This window comes from Schistocerca piceifrons, chromosome 4, assembly GCF_021461385.2.
Source record: "Schistocerca piceifrons isolate TAMUIC-IGC-003096 chromosome 4, iqSchPice1.1, whole genome shotgun sequence".
NCBI classification, from domain to species: domain Eukaryota; kingdom Metazoa; phylum Arthropoda; class Insecta; order Orthoptera; family Acrididae; genus Schistocerca; species Schistocerca piceifrons.
The window spans coordinates 81,832,062-81,856,701 of record NC_060141.1 but is presented as its reverse complement, the minus strand read 5'-3'; the positions used below and the strand labels follow the sequence as shown (position 1 = coordinate 81,856,701).

General features: G+C 45.3%; 1 protein-coding gene across 1 annotated transcript in view; it reads left to right on the top strand.

Annotated features, from left to right (window-relative positions):
• Window positions 1-24,640, top strand: part of LOC124795612 (peptidoglycan-recognition protein LA-like) — an 85,209-nt gene that overhangs the window by 47,612 nt on the left and 12,957 nt on the right. Inside the window, exon 3 of the mRNA XM_047259683.1 lies at window positions 20,334-20,513. Within this exon, the coding sequence (XP_047115639.1) occupies window positions 20,334-20,513 (180 nt within the window). The remainder of the gene's footprint in view (window positions 1-20,333; window positions 20,514-24,640) is intronic.

Sequence of the window (24,640 nt, the reverse complement as noted above, 5' to 3'; positions counted from 1 at the left end):
GATGACCATAAATGTTAAGTCCCACAGTGCTCAGAGCCATTTGAACCATTTATTTTTTATTTTTTGGGACGCCTCTTTAATACATGCTGTAATAAAATTAGGGACCATCGAACGCTCGTTACTCCCCAAATACCTCCTCTTCTTCGTATTCTGCACATTTTCTTGCAATGCAGGGCGATTATCCATTGTTGTTGTTGTTGTTGTTGTTGTGGTCTTCAGTCCTGAGACTGGTTTGATGCAGCTCTCCATGCTACTCTATCCTGTGCAAGTTTTTCATCTCCCAGTACCTACTGCAACCTACATCCTTCTGAATCTGCTTAGTGTATTCATCTCTTGGTCTCCCTCTACGATTTTTACCCTCCACGCTGCCCTCCAATACTAAATTGGTGATCCCTTGCGATTATCCATATGGAGTATATTAGTGAATAAACAAACTGACTGACACTAGCAACTAAGATCCCACGAACAAAAACGACGTATCTCACTGCACGCCGGTCTACGCCGCTAGACAGTTAGCGGGCAACAGATTTTGGGTGCCCCTGTGGGCCAGTGACAGCGTTCTTCCGGGATAGGCCACTTCCCCCACCAAATGCGCTACTCGCTCTTGAGTTTACAGACAGACTATAGTAGATTCGCCCAGGTGTAGTGGGCGCTGTCGCGCAGCCATCGGTCCCCCTCTCCGCGAGCTGCTGGCCGCACGATCCCCTGGCCACGCATCGGTAAGCGGGCAGCAGTTGGGCTGATGTCTTCCGAGTGCCGGAGCACCGGTCGCACCAGAGGGAAAACTTCCCGGATCGGATGCTCGAGATGGAAGGCTGATTCTGTCCGTTGAATCACGTGCTGATCGGCTCGGTTAAGCCCATTCGTTGCACCCGGACAGAGCACTCGGCAGTGAACGCCTTACTCGGTACGCCATAGCGGCAACTGGCTCTCGTAGACTCTTACCTCCAAGCAAGCAGGTGCCGCTCCCGCTTCTCGGTGTGTCGCCTGCTAAGAGAGTTCGGCGCAGGACATGTGCTCCTCCTGGCAACGAACTTTCTCCAGAACTGCGGCTGCGGAAGCAAAGAGCGCGCAGAGACCTGTCGATCTCGCGTCTCGTCAATTACTGAAGTAGTCAGTTTTCATTTTACACTTAATGATCAGTACGCTCCAGTGGTTCAGTCATTATTAATCAGTACGCATGCCACAGGACGCCTGCCAATATGTTCCAGAACGCCTCGCATAAAACCGGGATTTTCCGGTCCTCATACCTCCGGTTCTATTGCTTTTTTATTATTCTCGAATCAGAAACATACAAATTTGCAGTGGCCATACAAATCAATAAATATGTACATATATATACACAAATTGTATTCATATTACATGTGCCCAGTACTTTGCAACCTCGAAGGCGCTTGGAGTGGCTTGCAGGAGATCAATCTTCGTGCAGGATGTAGGACACAAAAGACACTGGAGCATGTGGCTTGTGGTTTGTTCTTGTCCACAATCACAGGATGTATCTTCTGTAATGAAGCCCGATCTCTTCAGGTTGTCTCTGGATCGTCCAACTCCTGATCGTAATCTGTTTAAAGCTTTCCACACCAGCCAGCTCTCGTTGTGTCCACGTGGTAGTTCTTCAGCTTCTGGCGTCAGCAGGTGAGGCGTCGACTTCTTCCATAACTCCAGCCTTGCCTTCTCTGGTGAAATGGTGAGCTTCTCGGATGTTCTCAGGAAGCTCTTTCGCGATCTCAGCCGTTGCTGTGGTGGATTATGTCCGTGCAGTGGATGGGCACTGTCCTGTTCCACTTTCAGTCTCTCCTTGTTGGCAGCCACTGTTCTGCGTATCCATGGTGGCGCTATTCCAGCCAGGCAGTAGAGCTTATCAGCTGGGATAGGTCTTAAGCAACCGGTGATCAACCTGCAGGTTTCGTTGAGAGCAATGTCTACTTGTCTGGCATGAGATGACCTGTACCAGACTTGTAGGGAAGCAGCCTACTCACGCCGTATAAAATTCACATCAGTCTTTCCATTGTGTGCCAGCCTAGTCCGCTGTAACTAGCTCTGACGTCATAAATGTTGCGCAATACTTTAAAAATCAAGTAAATAACCTGAAACGTTTCTAGACTGTCAGGAGTAATGCTAAATCAATATGTGTTGAATATCAGTTCAATAACTTTAACCATTTTCGAAATTTGGACGTTTTTCTGTAAAAATCATTGGCGCAATAGAATAGAGCTAGAAACTTAAAAATTTTTGTTTGGATTCCTTTTGCATAATAATTCAGTAGAAACAGTACTCTGGATCTCACAAATTAAAATTTTAGTTGAAATTCATGATTTTCTGGTTTTTGTCTTAGAAATTAAGGAAGCAAGATAGATTAAGTAGGCGAATAAATAAGGCTAGGACGTTTAAATTTAAGTAGAAGGGAGATCCGCTATAATCATAAAGATGTGAGAAGTTTCAATTGAATAACTATAAAACTATAGCAATAGCGTATCTCCAAAGGGCAAGTTCAGAGCTCGTCTACTGCGTGTAGTGTAATTAAATTAATTCTCTCGCCAAAAATATTTGATTTAGCCACGTCAGACTTTTATTATGATTACTTACCTGTGTGCTGAATGCACATTTAAATTGAGAGCTTCATCGGCCATCAGCAAAGGAAGCGTGTTTTATTCAATAACTTAATGTGGTGCATTACTAGCCCAGCGGCTAGTCCGGAGAACAATTTTGATCAGGCGTTCCCTTAGCCGTCCGCACCACGGCTTTATATATAAGAACGCTGCACGAGAAAAAAAGAAGGCCCCAGTTATCTCCAGACGCTGAATAGCACCCCACATGTATCGGGAGTCCCGTCGCGTCGGTATCATAGCTATAAACAGCCTCGGACGCCGTAATAAGTTACTCGGGATACGCGTAACCATGAAATCGTTTTTCGAGTGCAGTGTTAATTCTGGGATGACTTTAATGATCTATCTTCAGTTTGCGTATGTCGTACTTTCACGTGCCGCCGCAGGACAGACATTCTACCATTATTTAACGTGGTGTTTGATGAACATTATCATCAAATTATGGCGAGCATTCACTTATACACTTAATTTGAATAGTTATAGTTGTATCAGCGCATTAGACTCTGAACTGCTCTGTTAGTTGGATTGTGTGGATTCTTTTTGGTCTGTGACCATCAGAATATAGTGAACATTTTTAAAGAATCGTTTTTGATTATGAATCCCAGACAATCTCCTAATTCCTCAGAGCTATAAGCTGTAGCTATATGTGTATTTCTCAGATGAAGTGGGCACTAGGAATTCTGATTACAGGCTTCACGTTTTGCTAATCACTTTCTGGTTGCCAATATTGTAGTTAGAGAGCCAGTGTTGAGAACGGCAAGAGACAGCATAAATAATAGATACATTTTTATAACAATTAATTCCACCCACCACCCCACATATGATTAATCGGTCGGGAAATGCATCTTTTTTACATTACACTTTACATTTAAATAACAGGATAAAAAACAAGTAATTTCCACCCGCCGCCCCACAGACTGGAGAAACATATTCAGCAGTAGAAAAGCACAGTGCCATTGCAGAACAGCGAACAGTTCGTGGATGTGATCCCCACTGTGTCCCCGCTAGTTTGCGAATTAGGTTGTTCCGAGTGGAGATTTTCATTTTGGTGTTCTTGCAGTGAGTTTTGAATGTCAGAGTTCTATCGAGAGTGACTCCCAAGTATTTAGGTGCGTGATGATGCTGGAATTGGATGCCAGACCATGCAATATGTAGCTCACGATTAGCTTCCCTGTTTCTTAAATGAAAGGCACACACTTGTGTCTTCGAAGGGTTTGGTCTGAGTTGGTTCCGATTGTAGTAGCTTGACAGTGTTCTAAGCGCTGTTGTTAGGTTTCTTTCCACTCTTTCAAAGCATGAGCTCTGCGTAGCAAGGGCTACGTCATCAGCATATAAGAATCTCCTTGTGCGTGGGGTCAATGGCTGGTCGTTGGTACAGATGCTGAAGAGAAGTGGAGCCAAGATAAAACGGCAGTGTAAAGTGACTTTGATAGGCCTTGGGCTAGGGACTGTTTTTATACCCTGCTGAACGTCAATCTTAGTGTCGCTATCTGACATTACAAAGTAGGCATATTTGTTCACTTAACTAAGGCTTTTGATTGTGTTGATCACAAAACATTGCTCCAGAATTGGACCATGACGGAATACGGGGAGAAACTCACAATTGGTTCACCTCTAACTTTAGCAACAGACAGCAAAAGGCCATTATTCACAGTATTGAAAATGGCTGTGATGTGGGGTCTGAGTGGGGTACAGTCAAATGAGGGGTGCCCCAGGGATCAGTGTGGGGTCCTCGACGTATTAATTTTACAGAATGGGCTTATGATTAGTAAAACTGAACGGTTCAGATTTCTAGGTGTTCAGATATATAGTAAGCTGTCGTGGAAAGCCCCGTTCAGGATCTTGTTCAAAAGACTTAATACTGCCATTTTTACTATTCTAACGGTATCTATAGTGAGTGATCGTTCGACACGAAAATTAGTCTACTTTGCTTATTTTCATTCGTTTATATCGTGTGGCACTATATTTTGGGGTAACATTCTAAAATGATATTTTTGGCTCAGAAACGAGCGGTTCGGGCAATAAGTGGTGTAATTCACAAACCTCTCGTCGACCCCTATTCACGAGTCTGGGTATTTTGACATTGGCCTCTCAAAATATATATATATATATGCATATATGCAATATGTAGCTCACGATTAGCTTCCCTGTTTCTTAAATGAAAGGCACACACTTGTGTCTTCGAAGGGTTTGGTCTGAGTTGGTTCCGATTGTAGTAGCTTGACAGTGTTCTAAGCGCTGTTGTTAGGTTTCTTTCCACTCTTTCAAAGCATGAGCTCTGCGTAGCAAGGGCTACGTCATCAGCATATAAGAATCTCCTTGTGCGTGGGGTCAGTGGCTGGTCGTTGGTACAGATGCTGAAGAGAAGTGGAGCCAAGATAAAACGGTAGTGTAAAGTGTCTTTGATAGGCCTTGGGCTAGGGACTGTTTTTATACCCTGCTATTTGATATTTTTGGCTCAGAAACGAGCGGTTTGGGCAATAAGTGGTGTAATTCACAAATCTCTTGTCGACCCCTATTCACGAGTCTGGGTATTTTGACACTGGGCTCTCAAAAAATATATATATACCTTAGTGTCATTTCTTGTTAACAATATTTGCTTATTCCCAAGAATGAGCAGCTTTCACGCAGTTAATACTCAGCAGAAATCAAATTGGATTTGGATCGGACTTCCCTAACTATTGTGCAGAAAGGTGCGCAGTATACTGTTGCGTCCATTTTCAGTACGTTACCACTAGAATTCAAAAATCTTAGCAGTAATCCACGTGCTTTCAAATCGAAACTGAAGAGTTTCCTCATGGGTCACTCCTCCTTTTCTGTCGAGGAGTTTCTTGAAAAATTATGTTGATTCTTAGCCGGCCGGTGTGGCCGTGCGTTTCTAAGCACGTAAGTTTAGAACCGCGTGACCGCTACGGTCGCAGGTTCGAATCCTGCCTCGGGCATGGATGTGTGTGATGTCCTTAGGTTAGTTAGGTTTAAGTGGTTCTAAGTTCTAGGTGACTGATGACCTCAGTAGTTAAGTCCCATACTGCTCAGAGACATTTGACCCATTTTTTGTTGATTCTTGATGTATTGTTGATTGCGTTTACTTAAACTTATGGCTTGTTATTTTTCGGGTCTATGAACATTTTATTTTTATCTGTTATTACTTGTATGTTGTAGTATCATGTACTGACACGTTCCATGATCTTGAAGATTTGCTCCTGAATTTGGTCCTACGGAACTTCACGTGTAAATAAAATAAAGAAAATAATACACATTTCCTCCTGCTTAGGCAAATGGAGAAAATCGGTTGGCTCTTCTTGTATTTCGTGTGGTGTACGGTGGCCTCGTTGAGACTTATGGAATTGCCATTAGTTCATGGGGCGGCCCCTGGCATTTCCCATAAAAATGTCTGCAGTGGACGAAAAGCCAGCAGAGGATTCTAAGACAGCTATGTGTAGCAATTGGCTGAATTATTCTGCTATATTCCTAAGATCCAAATATTGAACAATCTTGAAAAATTTGTACATATCTTTATCCGTTTCCGAGATTACTTGTACACGTAAAGTACGCATGTAAAATTCTGTGTGAAGCGAAAATGTAGTCTATAAAGTGACGTAGCGCAGAAAAATATGCCGTAAAGTGTCTCCGTGATCATCTGGGGCCCCCGTGTTGTATTACTGAAACGCGTAAAAATTTTTTTGCACGTAAAATCCGATCTGAGGTAGAAAGTTTTGCTTTATTTGAATTTCAATTAAGTGCACTATCTAAATTTTACTGGCCGATATGAAAGGATCCAGTGTAAAAATGCTCCTATCGGAGTCCGCGGATAGGAAAATCTCAGAGTGTGAGTTATAGCGTTTTATTTAAACTAAAGTCTTTCTTCAAAATTTACAAAACAATATTCGTGAGGTAGGACTGATCCTCCAAGCCTACCAATAACTAAATCAGCGATTCTTCCAAACATAAACCGGCTGTAGTAACCATACAACTTCACCAAACCAAGCCCCGGGCTTTTCGTGAAGAGCGGGGCGGAGTCCACGTTGCTGTCACCTAAGACCGAGGGTGAGTAGAGGCCCTGCGAGGATGGCTCCGTTGCGCTGGCGGCGGTGGACAATGACGCGGCGGCTACGGTGACACCAGTGGGCTCGCTCGGCGTGAACTGCCTCTCCAGGTTTTCTTTTCTTTATTGATTTTCAATTCCCCCCAAAGGGGGCGGGCTGGCAGCAGCTTAGTACGCTGCTCTTCAGCCTACAGACTTTTTTTAAGAAAAAGGAAGAAGAAAGAAACAAGAAGAACAGGCGATAAAACGGTGACTTTAAAGTGTAAAATGGCGGAAAAATGCGGAAAGTTTAAACAGAAAGCAAAAGGGGTTGGCAATGTTGGTAAAATACACAGGAATCAGACAAGTATCATAGTAGACACACAATTAAAAAACATGGCGACAGTCTGGTTTCTGTTCGCAAGAGATAAAAAATCACACCCAGCGACAGTATGATGGCTGTTCGCTACACTTCCCAAAAGACACAACATGGAACACTCACCGTAAAAACACTCACTGTAAAACACTGCACGAAAATGGCGGCACAAATATGACACTCCCGAGCCAAAGGCAGATGGGGGGTGGGGGACCTGGAGGAGGGGGAAAAACAAGGAGGGAGGAGAGAAAAAAACGAAAAGGGGGGGGGGGGACCAAGGAGGGAGAGGACACGTAAGGGGGGGGGAGGGGCAGGGCAGACGCGAGAGGGAATGAGAAGAGGCAGAGAAGGGAAATGCAAAAGGGCTTGGGGGAGAGAAGGGGGCAGAGAGAGGGGAGGTGGGGAAAAAAGAGGATGGAAGGGGGGGAGAGGGAGCCCGGGAAAAGGACAGAGGAAAGGAGGGGGAGTGAGGATCAGAGTTGATAGGAGGGATAAATGGAAGGAGAGAGGGCATCGTCTGGGAGGTGGAGTTGATGGAAGCTACCTTGGGAAAGGAGATGAAGGGTGTAGAGATGGAGGGTAGGGGGGACACAACAGTGAAGAAGTGGCAGGGGGTGGGGATGGGAGAGGAGAGGAGCAACCAGGGGCTGAGGGGGATCAAGGCGGCGGGAGGTGTAGAGGATGCGGATATGTTCGAGGAATAGGAGCAGATGGGGGAAACCTCTCCAGCCTCCTGCGCCAGCCTAAATACTGCTCGGCTCATGGATATGGCTGGCTCTATTTGCAGTCACGTGTCGAGCGGAAGGAAAGAGGTCCGCGGCCGTAGCGACCTCTTGCGGCGCCGTGGACGCTTCCTGGTGGTCTCTGGGAAGCGTCTGTGTTTGTGTTTCCGGGACGACCGGGCAGGCTGACCCGTACTCGGTCCGGGGCCCGCTGTACCGGTCTGCTTCGCGGGAAGCGAGAGTTACAGGCGCTTAGTCTGGACACAGTAAAAGATGCGAATACGTTCCAGTTTATTTACGAGAATAACTGAAAAGTGGGGTACCAGCTGCCTCATTCTACCTTTCTCAGCACCTTTAAAATTTTTCCCGAAAATTTTGGCGAGAGAGTATATTTGCGCTGTTTATGCTGAGAGAAAAGTGTTGTACAGGGTGTTACAAAAAGGTATGGCCAAACTTTCAGGAAACATTCCTCACACACAAATAAAGAAAAGATGTTATGTGGACATGTGTCCGGAAACGCTTAATTTCCATGTTAGAGCTCATTTTAGTTTCCTCAGTATGTACTGTACTTCCTCCATTCACCGCCAGTTGACCCAATTGAAGGAAGGTAATGTTGACTTCGGTGCTTGTGTTGACATGCGACTCATTGCTCTGCAGTACTAGCATCAAGCACATCAGTAAGTAGCATCAACAGGTTAGTGTTCATCACGAACGTGGTTCTGCAGTCAGTGCAATGTTTACAAATGCGGAGTTGGCAGATGCCCATTTGATGTATGGATTAGCACGGGGCAATAGCCGTGGAGCGGTACGTTTATATTGAGACAGATTTCCAGAACGAAGGTGTCCCGACAGGAAGACGTTCGAAGCAATTGATCGGCGTCTTAGGGAGCACGGAACATTCCAGCCTATGACTCGCGACTGGGAAAGACCTAGAACGACGAGGACACCTGCAATGGACGAGGCAATTCTTCGTGCAGTTGACGATAACCCTAATGTCAGCGTCAGAGAAGTTCCTGCTGTACAAGGGAACGTTGGCCTCGTCACTGTATTAAGAGTGCTACGGGAGAACCAGTTGTTTCCGTACCATGTACAGCGTGTGCAGGCACTATCAGCAGCTGATTGGCCTCCACGGGTACACTTCTGCGAATGGTTCATCCACCAATGTGTAAATCCTCATTTCAGTGCAAATGTTCTCTTTACGGATGAGGCTTCATTCCCACGTTATCAAATTGTAAATTTTCAAAATCAACATGTGTGGGCTGACGAGAATCCGCACGCAATTGTGCAATCACGTCATCAACACAGATTTACTGTGAACGTTTGGGCAGGCATTGTTGGTGGTGTCTTGATTGGGCCCCATGTTCTTCCACCTACGCTCAGTGGAGCACGTTATCATGATTTCATACGGGGTACTCTACCTGTGCTGCTAGAACATGTGCCTTTACAAGTACGACACAACATGTGGTACATGCACGATGGAGCTCCTGCACATTTCAGTCGAAGTGTTCGTACGCTTCTCAACAACAGATTCGGTGACCGATGGATCGGTGGAGGAGGACCAATTCCATGGACTCCACGCTCTCCTGAGCTCAACCCTCTTGACTTTCATTTATGGGGGCATTTGAAAGCTCTTGTCTACGCAACGCCGGTACCAAATGTAGAGACTCTTCGTGCTCGTATTGTGGACGGCTGTGATACAATACGCCATTCTCCAGGGCTGCATCAGCGCATCAGGGATTCCATGCGACGGAGGGTGGATGCATGTATCCTCACTAACGGAGGACATTTTGGACATTTCCTGTAACAAAGTGTTTGAAGTTACGCTGGTGCGTTCTGTTGCTGTGTGTTTCCATTCCATGATTAATGTGATTTTTAAGAGAAGTAATAAAATGAGCTCTAAGATGAAAAGTAAGCGTCTCCGGACACATGTCCACATAACATATTTTCTTTCTTTGTGTGTGAGGAATGTTTCCTGGAAGTTTGGCCGTACCTTTTTGTATCACCCTGTAGAAAGAGCTAAGAAGGAGACAATCGCAGCGTGAGAGAAAGAGCGGGTCACAGTGGCAGAGGAACATAGCTGGAAGTGACAGAACAGCGCTAGGAAAAGAGTGTATGGGAGTGTGTCAGCGGGGAAGGAATAAAGAGAATGAGAAAGTGGAAGGAACTGAGAGGCGCTGATAAAGAGAGACAGAGTGTATGAAAATGGCAATGAGAAAAAGTGCGGTAGCGACAATGAGAAGAGGCAGCAGCAGTAGGAAAGAAGGAACGAGATAGTAGAACTAAGAGAGAGCAAGAGGGAAACAGTGACACTGAGAGGAGAGAACGACGAGGACTGAGACTGTGACACAGGAGACAATGACAGAGAGACACAAAGAGATAACGACAACGAGTTGGGCTGATGAGTGAGTGAGAGAGGTTAAGTGGGTGTGGGTGGGTATGCCAGCGACGTACAGCGATTGACTATAGTTCAATTCTTTTATCTTGGCGGCTCGCGCATGCTCGCCCAGACGCGGGAGATTGCTGCGTTGCCAGTTGCACGCGACGCACGCGCCAATAGAAACAGCGCCATAGTATAGTATAGTTCGCAAGCTTACGTTTAGGGGGGAGCGCGCAGTTTATGAAGTAAAGCCACCACGGCCGCATTAACCCTTTCGCTGCTACAGAGATGTGCTCCCCGCATTCCGCGCTGTGCGCGATTTTGTCACTGCACTGCTCGCCTGTGCTGACACATGGTGTTTCCGACTGCTTTGACACACTTATCATTCGATTCCACAAAAACTATTTGGCCCAAAAATTAGATTTTTACACATCTTCTTGACTGATACCTTCCCCCCACTTCCTTTGACTGACTGAAGTGCTTTAAAATAAAGCCAAACGCGCCCGGTGTAAATGAAACTTTTATTACAGTCGCGAAAGACGGAATATTTCTCAATATTACATACGACACCTATGTGGTACTTAAATTAAATGAGATATTGTTATACAGTAAATTTTATATGATATTTAGGTACCTTGTCCACATTTCATTTTCAACATTGTGGCAACTAAAATCGACCATACGGAAAGTATACGCTATGGACTTTTACCTCTGCAAACTCAACAAAATTTCGTGCAATGGTTTACTACATTTAATGCTGCACAATAACTGGGTTAAACATCGAAATAAAATTAAGTCATTTATGGGGGGAAGGTATCAGTCAAGATGTGTAAAAATCTAGTTTTTGGACCAAATAGTTTTTGTGAAATCGAATGATAAGTGTGTCAAAGCAGTGGGAACACCATGTGTCTGCACAGGCGAGCAGTGCAGTGATGACAAAATCGCGCACAGCGCGGAATGCGGGGAGCACATGACTGCAGCAGCGAAAGGGTTAATGAAGAGACAAAGCACTAGAAATTTCCAAAAATTGTATTCAAACGAATAAAATTCATGAAGTAAGACACTTCGATATTGTTTTAAAATAAAAAAAATATTTAACATCACACAAGGTTTGAACTCTATACCTATCGCTTACCAACCCAACGCCTTAACCGTTACGCTAGCGCAGCTCGTCCTGCAAAGTGGCTTCATAAGGACTGTAACAGGTCACGCAACATTCTGACAAACACTGTTGGTATGCCTATGAATTACTCGCACTTCGTCGAAGTACAATAGGAAATAAACAATTACCGCTGTTCTTTATTGCGAAAAAGCGGTTCGTGAAATTGATACAAACACCTTTCCTTGCTATCGCCTGAATTAAGAGTCTTATTGCTTGTTTGGTTTAATTAATTAATAGAAAATGAAGCAATTGGTATAAAGAATGGTTTTTCCAAACTTTCAAAAAACAAAGTCTGCTATCAAGACATTGCTTTTGTTCTATTACTTTGTTTATGACTGAACGTTTCTAAAACTGAAGACACTCGTCCGTGCTCTGCTCTACAGTCGAGATCTGGCAACGTCGTTCTCTGTTCATTGGCTGACTGTATTTTTTGACGTCAGATGCGCAGAACGAACCTAAACTCGGCCGCCAACATAAATGACGCGCACTTTAGTGGGTGTGAGAGAGGTACTGTTAGGGGAGGTTGTGGGAGTGTGAGGTGAGTTGTATGTTATGGATAGGAGGAGGAGATTAGTGTTTAACGTCCCATCAACAACGAGGTCATTAGAGACGGAGCGCAAGCTCGGGTGAGGGAAAGATGGGGAAGGAAATCGGCCGTGCCCTTTGAAAGGAACCATCCCGGCATTTGCCTGAAGCGATTTAGGGAAATCACGGAAAACCTAGATCAGGATGGCCGGAGACGGGATTGAACCGTCGTCCTCCCGAATGCGAGTCCAGTGTGCTAACCACTGCGCCACCTCGCTCGGTATACACTCCTGGAAATGGAAAAAAGAACACATTGACACCGGTGTGTCAGACCCGCCATACTTGCTCCGGACACTGCGAGAGGGCTGTACAAGCAATGATCACACGCACGGCACAGCAAACACACCAGGAACCGCGGTGTTGGCCGTCGAATGGCGCTAGCTGCGCAGCATTTGTGCACCGCCGCCGTCAGTGTCAGCCAGTTTGCCGTGGCATACGGAGCTCCATCGCAGTCTTTAACACTGGTAGCATGCCGCGACAGCGTGGACGTGAACCGTATGTGCAGTTGACGGACTTTGAGCGAGGGCTTATAGTGGGCATGCGGGAGGCCGGGTGGACGTACCGCCGAATTGCTCAACACGTGGGGCGTGAGGTCTCCACAGTACATCGATGTTGTCGCCAGTGGTCGGCGGAAGGTGCACGTGCCCGTCGACCTGGGACCGGACCGCAGCGACGCACGGATGCACGCCAAGACCGTAGGATCCTACGCAGTGCCGTAGGGGACCGCACCGCCACTTCCCAGCAAATTAGGGACACTGTTGCTCCTGGGGTATCGGCGAGGACCAATCGCAACCGTCTCCATGAAGCTGGGCTACGGTCCCGCACACCGTTAGGCCGTCTTCCGCTCACGCCCCAACATCGTGCGGCCCGCCTCCAGTGGTGTCGCGACAGGCGTGAATGGAGGGACGAATGGAGACGTGTCGTCTTCAGCGATGAGAGTCGCTTCTGCCTTGGTGCCAATGATGGTCGTATGCGTGTTTGGCGCCGTGCAGGTGAGCGCCTCAATCAGGACTGCATACGACCGAGGCACACAGGGGCAACACCCGGCATCATGGTGTGGGGAGCGATCTCCTACACTGGCCGTACACCACTGGTGATCGTCGAGGGGACACTGAATAGTGCACGGTACATCCAAACCGTCATCGAACCCATCGTCCTACCATTCCTAGACCGGCAAGGGAACTTGCTGTTCCAACAGGACAATGCACGTCCGCATGTATCCCGTGCCACCCAACGTGCTCTAGAAGGTGTAAGTCAACTACCCTGGCCAGCAAGATCTCCGGATCTGTCCCCCATTGAGCATGTTTGAGACTGGATGAAGCGTCGTCTCACGCGGTCTGCACGTCCAGCACGAACGCTGGTCCAACTGAGGCGCCAGGTGGAAATGACATGGCAAGCCGTTCCACAGGACTACATCCAGCATCTCTACGATCGTCTCCATGGGAGAATAGCAGCCTGCATTGCTGCGAAAGGTGGATATACACTGTACTAGTGCCGACATTGTGCATGCTCTGTTGCCTGTGTCTATGTGCCTGTGGGTCTGTCAGTGTGATCATGTGATGTATCTGACCCCAGGAATGTGTCAATAAAGTTTCCCCTTCCTGGGACAATGAATTCACGGTGTTCTTATTTCAATTTCCAGGAGTGTATGTTATGGATAGTGCGAACGTTTCGCATGCTAAAGGTGTCGAGGAAGGTTGAATGAGGCTCCTGGGACTTAACATTTCAGTCGGTCTTTTAAATAAACAGGAACATACTAGCTTTTTTTTGTTCTCCTATTGGAGCACTTGTCCGCTGGTTTTATAATCTATTATCATTAAAACATTTCCAAACTTCCTTAATATTTGTTTTAGAATCACGGATGAAGTCCTTTTTTCCTGGCATACTGGTCTTGCTATATCATGTTTACAGGGTCTACAGCGTAGCTTTGTTGAAAATATGTAATATTCGTCTCTCATTTAGCCCGCCTCCTATATACCATTGAGTCGTCTCCAACCTTCAGTCAAACACGCACGCTCGGATCTCGGAAAAAGCTACGCAATTCATGTAAAGTCACTAGCTTATCTACATTCCTTGCCTGTTCGCTTACTCGCAAGTGAGCTGTTCAAGCAGTCGTCACTGCTTCTTGCTTCGCGAGATTGCTGCTCGTAATGTTAACCAACCGTCTCTGCTGTGTTTAACGATGGAATTCTCTGAAAGTTGACGCCATTGTTCTTAATTTCAGCAGGAGTAATTTTGATTTTCCTAGATTCTGTAGCAGCCCATTTCGATTTTCGAGATCGTTCCGTTTTTCCTGCAAATACGAGTATTTCACTTTAGCTTCCCTGCACTTCCTATTGATTTCATTCGTAAGTGTCTTACACTGCCATATGCCATCATTTTCTTAAATATATTTCTATTTAATCTATCGTCAATCATTTTAAGTATTTTTTCTTTCATGCTAGGCTTGATTGTGGTCACCTTCCTTCCATCCATATTCTTCTGTCCAACTTATGTGATTGGCTCTGTTAGGAATGTTCGTTCATCTTCAACTGAACTGCCTACTGTGTTATTTACCATCGCAATATCTACAGTTTGAGATAACTTCAAAGACACATTGTGGCGTACGAAAACACATCACCTATAAAAAATCGTGACACGGTTACACCGTAACAGGTACAGTGGTCAAAGTAAATGTTGGCTATTGCTTTGTTGTCAATACTCGACATAAATAAGAAACAAAACTTTTTTCTCTTATTATAGTCACAAGAAAACGAAAATAAAGGAGATATATCTTACAAAAGATTCCACTGCAAACACTGCCTTTTCTTCTCAGTGTCATCTTGCATAACAAATAGTTTATGAACCAACTGCCACTTCTTGTAACTGGATATACTTTTGAATGCGGTTAGGCATACTACTTACCAAACTGTCCAGATAATCCTGTGTGGCCTCTATGATGCCCTGTATAATCGGTGGTGGAACAGGACGATTGCACACAGCTCGTTTTATCATCGCCCACGCTTTTTCAACAGAGCTGAGATCTGGAGAATATGGAGGCCATTCCATCCAATAGGTTCTATACTCCACTAAGAAGGTGTTCACATGATTGGACCATGGGGGCTTCACTGTCGCCTATCAGCGTGAATACGGTTAGTTCATGAGCCCACGCGAATAGTAAACAGTTATGAAAACACACTTGACTTCTTAGAAACAAATAATCCTGAGTTAATAACGAGGATCAAAACGGATAGATGGATTGAAAAATTGGTTCAAATGGCTCTAAGCACTATGGGACTTAACATCTGAGGTCATCAGTCACCGAGACATAGAACTACTTAAACCTAACTAATCTAAGGACATCACACACATCCACGCCTGAGGCAAGATTCGAACCCGCGACCGCAAGAGCAGCGCGGTTTCGGACTGAAGCGCCTAGAACCGCTCGGCCACAGGGCCCTGCGATACAGAGATTAGTGAACACAAGGTTGTAGCAGCGAGACTGAATATTGTAACCCCCAAATCCTCCAAAAATAAACGAAAAATTTACCAATTGAAGAAAGCAGATAAAAATTCACTTGACGCCTTCCTGAGAGACAATCTCCACTCTTTCCAAATTAATAATATCAGCAGCAATTTAGAGATTTGTACCAAATAAATTAACAAGCGACGGAGCTTGTAATCCCTGACACAGTACTCGTTAAAGCCTGTGCTATGTTAAGTAAGGGGGATTCACCTTATGAGAAAGGATTTTCGTATAGTTATCGACAGTGTACCTGAATGGTGGCAAATCAGACTTACATCCACTCTGTAATAACAGTGATCCATCAAGTAAGTTCGAAATGCAATTACACGTCAGGATGGATCAAAAGCAACCCAGAATATGCTACCAATTAGATAATAATACGGTCGCCAGCCTAATTAGGCATTAATTGAGTTTCTTCCCTATACAAGTTGGTATACATTCATGCAAAACAACAAGTTGTAACACTGCATAATATAGTCGAATTTTAGAACCAGAAAATCTATTGAACTGATAGTTTCATGTTCTGTACTGATATGGAAAATCATGAATACATAACACTACACTATAATTTTTACTACAAAATTTTATACTGTATTAATGTGATTAAAATCGGGCATAGGTTACCCTAGAAATTGTACTTTCATGCCACACACAAAATGTCAATTTTGATAAAGATAAAACACTTATAAATTTTGACTTTTATATTGACTTTAACTTTTGCTGGTCAAACCAATTTAGAACACTTCAGAATTCAAATGAATGAGGGGGAGGGGGGACACCCTGAAACTGTTATGATCGCTGTATTTAAAAAAAATGATTACTGAATTTATTATTCATTCAAGATTTCCAGTATATAAGTTACTACTCTTTTCATCTTATTTACTGCTCATTTAAATGCCTTTGAATCTGTCTCGAAATAATAAACTTCATTACTATATCAATACTAAAGTTATCTTTCAACTTCGTTAGACCTTCGATATTAATTTACTGGTTCATTAAGCAAACATTTCTTTAAACACCATTCTAACATAGCTAGTTCTGCAAACAATTATTATTAACACAAATTTTAATTTTCATTTCGGGACACTCGGATTGCACAACATTTGGAAAGGACCCTGTCTAGGTTAGTTGTGAGGATAAATAAATGATGGGAAAGTTCTGGTAAAATTTAGGTTATTATTGCACCAAACAAACACAGTTCACTCTCGTGTGGACGAATACAGTACTAAAAGTTTCAACCTGCTAGTATCGATGCGACGGTTGGCGGGTGGCGAGATGGCGAGGCACAGAGCACACATACAACCACAGCTATGGCTCTTGATGTATCGGCACTTTAATTCTTCTTAGCGTCGCAATACTTTTCCATTTCCTGCCTATGGAATTTTGTCATGCTGTGTGGGCGTTGGAACGGCATACCCGAGGCTCAGTGAAGCTATGTCTTCCAGGAGAGCCTCCTATCTCCAGGTGGTGTTGCTCAAACCAGTGCCTGACTCCAACTACTACTGCTGAGCCCGTCGTGCCGTGCAGTGCCCGTGCGCATTTTCCCGCGGTCGCCTGCCATCCACCTTTTACCGCTCCCTTACAGACAGGGTATTCACGCGAGGTTTTCCATTCAACATATCCTAACACACTGCCTACGTATGGACCAGACGCACAGTTACCATTTGAAACATCTTACAACAGTCTCAACATTTGTTACATTTCAATTCTATTACAATATTACTTGACATTTGACATCAACATTAATATTCACATTGAAACTTGTTTATAGTTTTCTTAACATAATGGCACGAAACAAAAAAAATTGAAATCAGAACATCAATTACACAAGTTTATCGGAAAATCAAACGGAAAAAACTACTTCTATGTACAATAGCACAACGTCGTTGTTGTTACAAGCTCATCCTCCTTGGTACACAAAACGGGTCAGAACACTGTTGAAGAAACAATAAAACAAACATGCCAAATTTAAACAGACACAAAACAACCAAGATTGGCGATCTTTTATAGAAGCTCGAAATTTAGCGCAGACTTCAATGCGAGATGCTTATAACAGTTTCCACAACGAAACTTTGTCCCGAAACCTGGCAGAAAATACAGAGATTCTGGTCGTATGTGAAGTATGTTAGCGGCAAGAAACAATCAATGCCTTATCTGCGCGATAGTAATGGAGATACTATCGAAGACAGTGGTGCCAAAGCAGAGTTACTAAACACAGTCTTCCGAAATGCCTTCACAAAAGAAGACGAAGTAAATATTCGAGAATTCGAATCAAGAACAGCTGCCAACATGAGTAACGTAGAAGTAAATATCCTCGGAATAGTGAAGCAAGTTAAATCACTTTGAAAGCACGTCTTCTTGTCCAGACTGTATACCAGTTACGTTCCTTTCAGAGTATGCTGATGCATTAGCTCTATACTTAACAATCATATACAGCCGTTCGCTCGACGAAGATCCGTGCCCGAAGACTTGGAAGTTGAACAGGTCACACCAGTATTCAAGAAAGGTAGTAGGAGTAATCCATTTAATTACATGTCCATATCATTAACGTCGATATGCAGCAGAATTTTGGGACATATATTGTGCTCAAACATTTTGAATTCAAATGTTCAAATGTGTGTGAGTTCTTAAGGGACAAAACTGCAGAGGTCATCGGTCCCTAGGCTTACACACTACTTAAACTAACCTATGCTAAGTACAACACACACACCCATGCCCGAGGGAGGAGTCGAACCTCCGGCGGGAGGAGCCGTGCAGTCAGTGACATAGCGCCTCTAACAGCGTGGCCACTCCCCGCGGCCATTATGAATTACCTCGAAGAAAACGGTCTATTGACATACAGTCAACATGGGTTTAGCAAACATCGTTCTTGTGAAACACAACTAGCTCTTTATTTGCATGAAGTGTTGAGTGCCATTGACAAGGGATTTCAGATCGATTCCGTATTTCTGGATTTCCCGAATTTGCGTGCTTATGGAATATCGTCTCAGTTATGTGACTGGAACTGTGAGTTACTTTCAGAGAGGTCACAGTTCGTAGTAACTGATGGAAAGTCTCCGAGTAAAACAGAAGTGATTTCTGGCGTTCCTCAAGGTAGTGTTATAGGCCCTTTGCTTTTCCTTATCTGTATAAACGATTTGGAAGTCAATCTGAGCAGGTTGTTTGCAGATGACACTGTCGTTTATCGACGACTAAAGTTATCAGAAGATCAAAACAAACTGAAAAACTATTTAGAAAAGATATCTGAATGTTGCGAAAATTGGCAGCTGATCCTAAATAAAGAAAAGTGTACTAAAAGGAATTCGTTAAACTTCAGTTAGACGATAAATCAGTCAAATATAAAGGCCGTACATTCAACGAAAAACCTAGGAATTACAATTACGAACAACTTAAACTGGAAGGAAGACATAGAAAATGTTGTGGGGAAGGCTAACCAAAGACTGCGTTTTATTGGCAGGACACTTAGGAAATGTAACAGACCTACTAAGGAGACTGCCTACACTAGGCTTGTCCGTCCTCTTTTAGAATACTGCTGCGCGGTCTGGGATCCTTACCAGAAAGGACTGACGAAGTACATCGAAAAAGTTCAAAGAAGGGCAGTACGTCTTGTATTAATGTGAAATATGGGAGAGAGGGTCACTGAAATGATACAGGATTTGGGCTGGACATCATTAAAAGAAAGGCGTTGTTCTTTGCGACCGAATATTCTCATGAAATTCAAATCACCAACTTTCACCTCATAAATCGAAAATCTTTTGCTGACACCGACCTACATAGGAAGAAACGATCACCACAATAAAATAAGGGAAATCAGAGCTTGTACGGAAAGATATAGGTGTTCTTTCTTTCCGCACGCTATACGAGATTCGAATAATAGAGAACCGTGAAGGTGGTTCGATGAACCCTCTGCCAGGCACTTAAATATGATTTGCAGAGTATCCATGTAGATGTATATGTAGATGTAGATGCTCCAATATGTTCACCAAACGGAACAGACAAGCCTCCGTGAAGAATTGTCGATGTCGAACCATTTTGCACCTAGTTGCAGTTTCACTGTCCTTCTACCTCTTTCTGTAGATGCTCACGACAGTAGCACGTGAACATTCGACCAGCTTCACCGTTTTCGAGATACTAATCCACATGCTCTGCCTAATAATAACCTGCCCTTTGTCAAAGTCGCTCATCTCAGTGGATCTTCTCATTTGCAAACCATATCTTCGGTAGAGTGATCCCCCTTCCGTTTCTTCTCCGCTTTACTTTTGTTACCGCGTCACGTTCCCGCAACGACATCAGGCGACATCCAACTTCGCGATGGGCAGCAGTCGTAATGTTTTGGCTTATCAATGTATACACACTCACATCAGTGTATTCGACAAATACACTTAGAACACACCTGCCATTGATCACATGCAAAAGGGTCTTCATGCGCAGAGGAAGAAAACGTTAACTACGTTCCAGAACAACCTCACACGATCTCCCACCAAATATTGCCCTACACTAATTTCTTAGTTTCTGTAAATAATGCGTGTTAGCGTTTTTCAATGATGTCGTAATAAAGTGATGGTTCGGAGAGGCAACTGTTAGTAACTGCATTCTTTGGTATTGCTTTTACTGCTGTATTCATGAAACCTGACAGTATTTCCCAAGTCTCGTATATCCTGCATACCAAATTTTGTCATGTTTGATTATCCCAAGGATATTAATAATGTTGGATGATACATCCATCAGTATCACTGGAAGTTGTCGCTATAGCAGGTATAGTATCTTTTATCAGTGGATCATTTTTGAGGTTCATTCTTTTTTCGTCATCAACTCAAGATTCATAGAAATCATGGGTTTTCAAAAACTGTATTTTGAGATAAATTTAACGAAATATCGGCAACATCATGTTTTCATTAGGTCATCTCTCGCGATTTTCTATGAAAAGTCTTAAAAACTGGAATGAAATGTGACGAATGTGTCCACCAATGCCATAGGTGGCCCACCAGGAGGTAACCAGGGCGGCTGCCTCAGCGACAGCTTCTACGAGACGGTCAGGAAGTCCACCGCGCTGCTTGCGGCTGCAGTGTTAGCCGTCCTAATGACTTCTGCACTATTAGCTATCTCCAGCAGGAAGAACACAAACGTCAGCCAGGACGCACCTAAGACGTCTGTAGGTAAGTCATCTACTTCACTGGCCTCTAGCGCAGAACCACGCATGCAACTTAAGTATGTGTTGTGGACTAAGGCGCTATCCCGGATACAACTCGTAGTGCTCTGTTATCCTGTCCGTTCTCCTTGTCTATGTATTCCACATGTTTCTCTCCTCACCTATTCTTTGAAGAACCTCTTCTGTTATTATTTTATCAATCCACCTAATTTTCAATATCCTTGTGTAGCGATTTTCTGTGTTTCCGTACAATTCTTTTTTTTTTGTGGCTTCAGGGCGCACAACTACAATGGTCATTAGCGCCCAGACTAAATTAGGAATGCACTGTGAGGCACAAGGTTAAAACAGCAACGAAAAAGTCAATACTATAAAAGACAGACAGGCATAGGATTAAAAAAACGGCATGATCAAACGTCCTTAGACAGATTTGTCAAGTTGATAAAACGAAGAACGCGAGCAGCTGCTCCGGGGTCATCCGCTAAAATGGCATCCAGAGTACGTGGCAGGCCAAGATCAACGCGCAGTTTAGTAAAAGTCGGACAGGACGTTAAAATGTGGCGTACCGTCAGCAATTGCCCACATGGGCAAAACGGCGCCGGCGCAGCCGTCAGCAGATGGTGATGGCTGAACCGGCAGTGTCCAATTCGTAACCGGGCCAAAACGATCTCCTCCCGTCGAGAAGGACGTGAAGAGATCGTCCAAGCCGGGGGAAGAGGTTTCAAGGCCCGAAGCTTGTTGTCCGTAAGTGCAGCCCAATCGGCATGCCACAGCGATAAAATGCGCTGACAAATGACCCTGCTACAATCTGATGAAGGGACACAACAAGTAGCTGTCCGAGGCTGGAGGACCGCAGCCTTGGTCGCGGCATCCGCAGCTTCGTTCCCAGGGATAAAGACATGGCTAGGAACACACATAAAGCTAACCGGAGAACCGTCGTCCACCAGCTGCTGAAGAGAGCGTTGGATCCGGTGCACGAAAGGGTGAATCGGATACGGATCACTGAGGCTCTGGATGGCGCTCAGGGATTTGGAGCAGATGACATAAACAGAATGTCGGTGGCGGCAGAAGTAAAGAACAGCCTGGTAGAGGGCAAATAGCTCAGCTGTAAAGACCGAACAATGGCCATGGAGCCGGTATTTGAAACTGTGTGCCCCGACAATAAAAGAACACCCGACACCGTCATTCGTCTTAGAGCCATCTGTATAAATGAAGGTCATATTAATGAACTTCGAACGAAGTTCGACAAAAGGGGAGCGGTATACCAAACCGGGGGTAACCTCCTTTGGGAGCGAGCTGAGGTCAAGGTGAACGCGAACCTGAACCTGGAGCCAAGGTGGTGTTTGGCTCTCGCCCACTCGAAAGGTTGCAGGGAGTGAAAATTCAAGGTGCTGAAGGAGGCGACGAAAGCGGACTCCAGGGGGTAGCAGGGCAGAGACATACAACCCGTATTGACGGTCGAGAGAGTCGTCAAAAAAGGAACGATAAGTCGGGTGGTCGGGCATTGACAATAGCCGACCGTGGTGGCCGAGTGGTTCAGGGCGCTACAGTCTGGAACCGCGCGACCGCTACGGTCGCAGGTTCGAATCCTGCCTCGGACATGGATGTGTGTGTCGACCTTAGGTTAGTTAGGTTTAAGTAGTTCTAAGTTCTAGGGGACTGATGACCTCAGATGTTAATTACCACAGTGCTCAGAGCCATTTGAATCATTTGACAACAGCCGACAGGCATACCGACAAAGCAGTGTATCGTGCCGGTACTTTAGTGGCAATTAACCGGCTTCGGCATGAAGACTCTCGACGGGACTAGTATAAAACGCTCCGATCGCAAGACGTAAACCCCAATGTTGAATGGAGTTGAGGCGGCGTAAGACGGACGGACGTGCAGAGGAGTATACGAAGCTCCCATAATCCAGCTTGGAGCGGACGATCGATCGATATAGGCGAAGTAGGACGGTTCGATCCGCTCCCCACGACATACCACTGAGAACACGGAGGACATTTAGAGAACGGGTACAACGAGCAGCCAAATATGACAGATGTGGGGACCAGCTAAGTTTCCTCTCAAATGTAAGACCTAAAAATTTTGTTGTCTCCACGAATGGGAGAGCAACGGGACCGAGTCGTAAGGACGGTGGGAGAAACTCTTTGTAGCGCCAGAAGTTAATACAGACCGTCTTCTCGGCAGAAAAACGGAAGCCATTGGCGACACTCCAGGAGTAAAGACGGTCAAGACAACGCTGAAGACAGCGCTCCAGGAAACATGTACGCTGCGCGCTGCGATAGATGGTAAAATCGTCTACGAAAAGGGAGCCTGATACATCAGCTGGGAGGCAATCCATTATTGGATTGATCGCTATGGCGAAGAGAGCGACGCTCAAAACTGAGCCCTGTGGCACCCCATTCTCCTGGCGAAAGGCGTCGGACAGGACAGAACCCACACGTACCCTGAACTGTCGATCCATTAAAAAGGCACAAATAAAAAGAGGGAGGCGACCGCGAAAGCCCAATGTATGCATGGTGCGGAGAATGCCCGCCCTCCAACAGGTGTCGTAAGCCTTCTCCAAGTCAAAGAACACAGCCGCGGTCGGGCGCTTCTGCAAGAAGTTATTCATAATGAAGGTCGACAAGGTAACGAGATGGTCAACAGCAGAGCGGCGCCTACGAAATCCACATTGTACATTGCTAAGTAGGCGTCGAGATTCGAGCAGCCAAACCAAACGGGAGTTAACCATTCGCTCCATCACCTTACAGATACAGCTGGTAAGCGAGACGGGTCGATAACTGGAAGGCAAGTGCTTGTCCTTCCCCGGCTTAGGAATCGGGACAACAATAGACTGGCGCCAGCATGCGGGAACATGAGCCTCATTCCAGATGCGATTGTATGTACGAAGAATAAAACCTTTACCCGCAGGAGAAAGGTTCTTCAGCATCTGAATATGAATAGAATCAGGCCCTGGAGCGGAGGACCGTGACCGGGCAAGTGCATTTTCGAGTTCCCGCATGGGGCGTTATAACTTTCACGATTCGAGGAGCGGAAGTTTGGTGGCCTAGCCTCGTCTGCCTGTTTTCGGGGGAGGAAGGCAGGGTGGTAATGAGCGGAGCTCGAAACCTCTGCGAAAAAGCGGCCGAAGGCATTGGAGACATCCTCATGGGCCACAAGGACGTCATTCGCGACCCGCAAGCCAGAAACTGGTGAGTGGACCTTAGTGCCAGATAGCCGGCGCAGGCTACCCCAGACAACAGAAGAAGGAGTAAAACTGTTGAAGGTGCTTGTAAAAGCAGCCCAGCTGGCTTTCTTGCTTTGTTTAATAACATGACGACACTGCGCACGTAATCGTTTATAATCGATACACTCCGCCACTGTAGGGAGGAGTTTAAACGTGCGTAAAGCACGTCGACGAGCACGTAAAGCGTCTCTACATGCTGCGGTCCACCAGGGGACCGGTACGCGACGTGGAGAAGAAGTAGTGTGAGGGATGGAATATTCAGCAGCAGTGAGAATGACTTCCGCGAGGTGCGCGACCTGACTATCGCAGCTTGCGAAGGTTTCATCCTGAAAGGTCGCCCTGGAAGAGAAGAGCCCCCAGTCTGCTTTGGAGATGTTCCAACTAGTTGAGCAGGGAGAGGGGGTATGATGCAGGAGATGGATAACACACGGGAAGCGGTCGCTCGAATGCGTATCAGAAAGTGCATACCACTCAAACCGTTGGGTAGTACATATAGATAGGTCTAAATGGGAATAGGTGTGAGATGTGTCCGAAAGAAAAGTAGGGGCGCCAGTATTGAGGCAAACAAGATTGAGGTGGTTGGAAAGGTCTGCTAACAGGGAGCCCCTCGGGCAGGATGCTGTAGAGCCCCAAAGGGTGTGGTGGGCATTGAAGTCTCCAGTTAACAAAAATGGTGCAGGTAGCTGAGCAATAATTTGCATCATGTCTGCCCTGGTAACGGCAGACGACGATGGAGTGTAAACGGTACAAATGGGAAATGTAAAAATGGGGAGAGTAATTCGGGCGGCAACTGCCTGCAGGCCGGTGTGCAATGTCATGGGATTGTAGTAAATATAATCCCGGACCAGCAACATAACCCCTCCATGAGCCGGAATATCTGCCACAGGGGGTAGGTCAAAACGCACAGA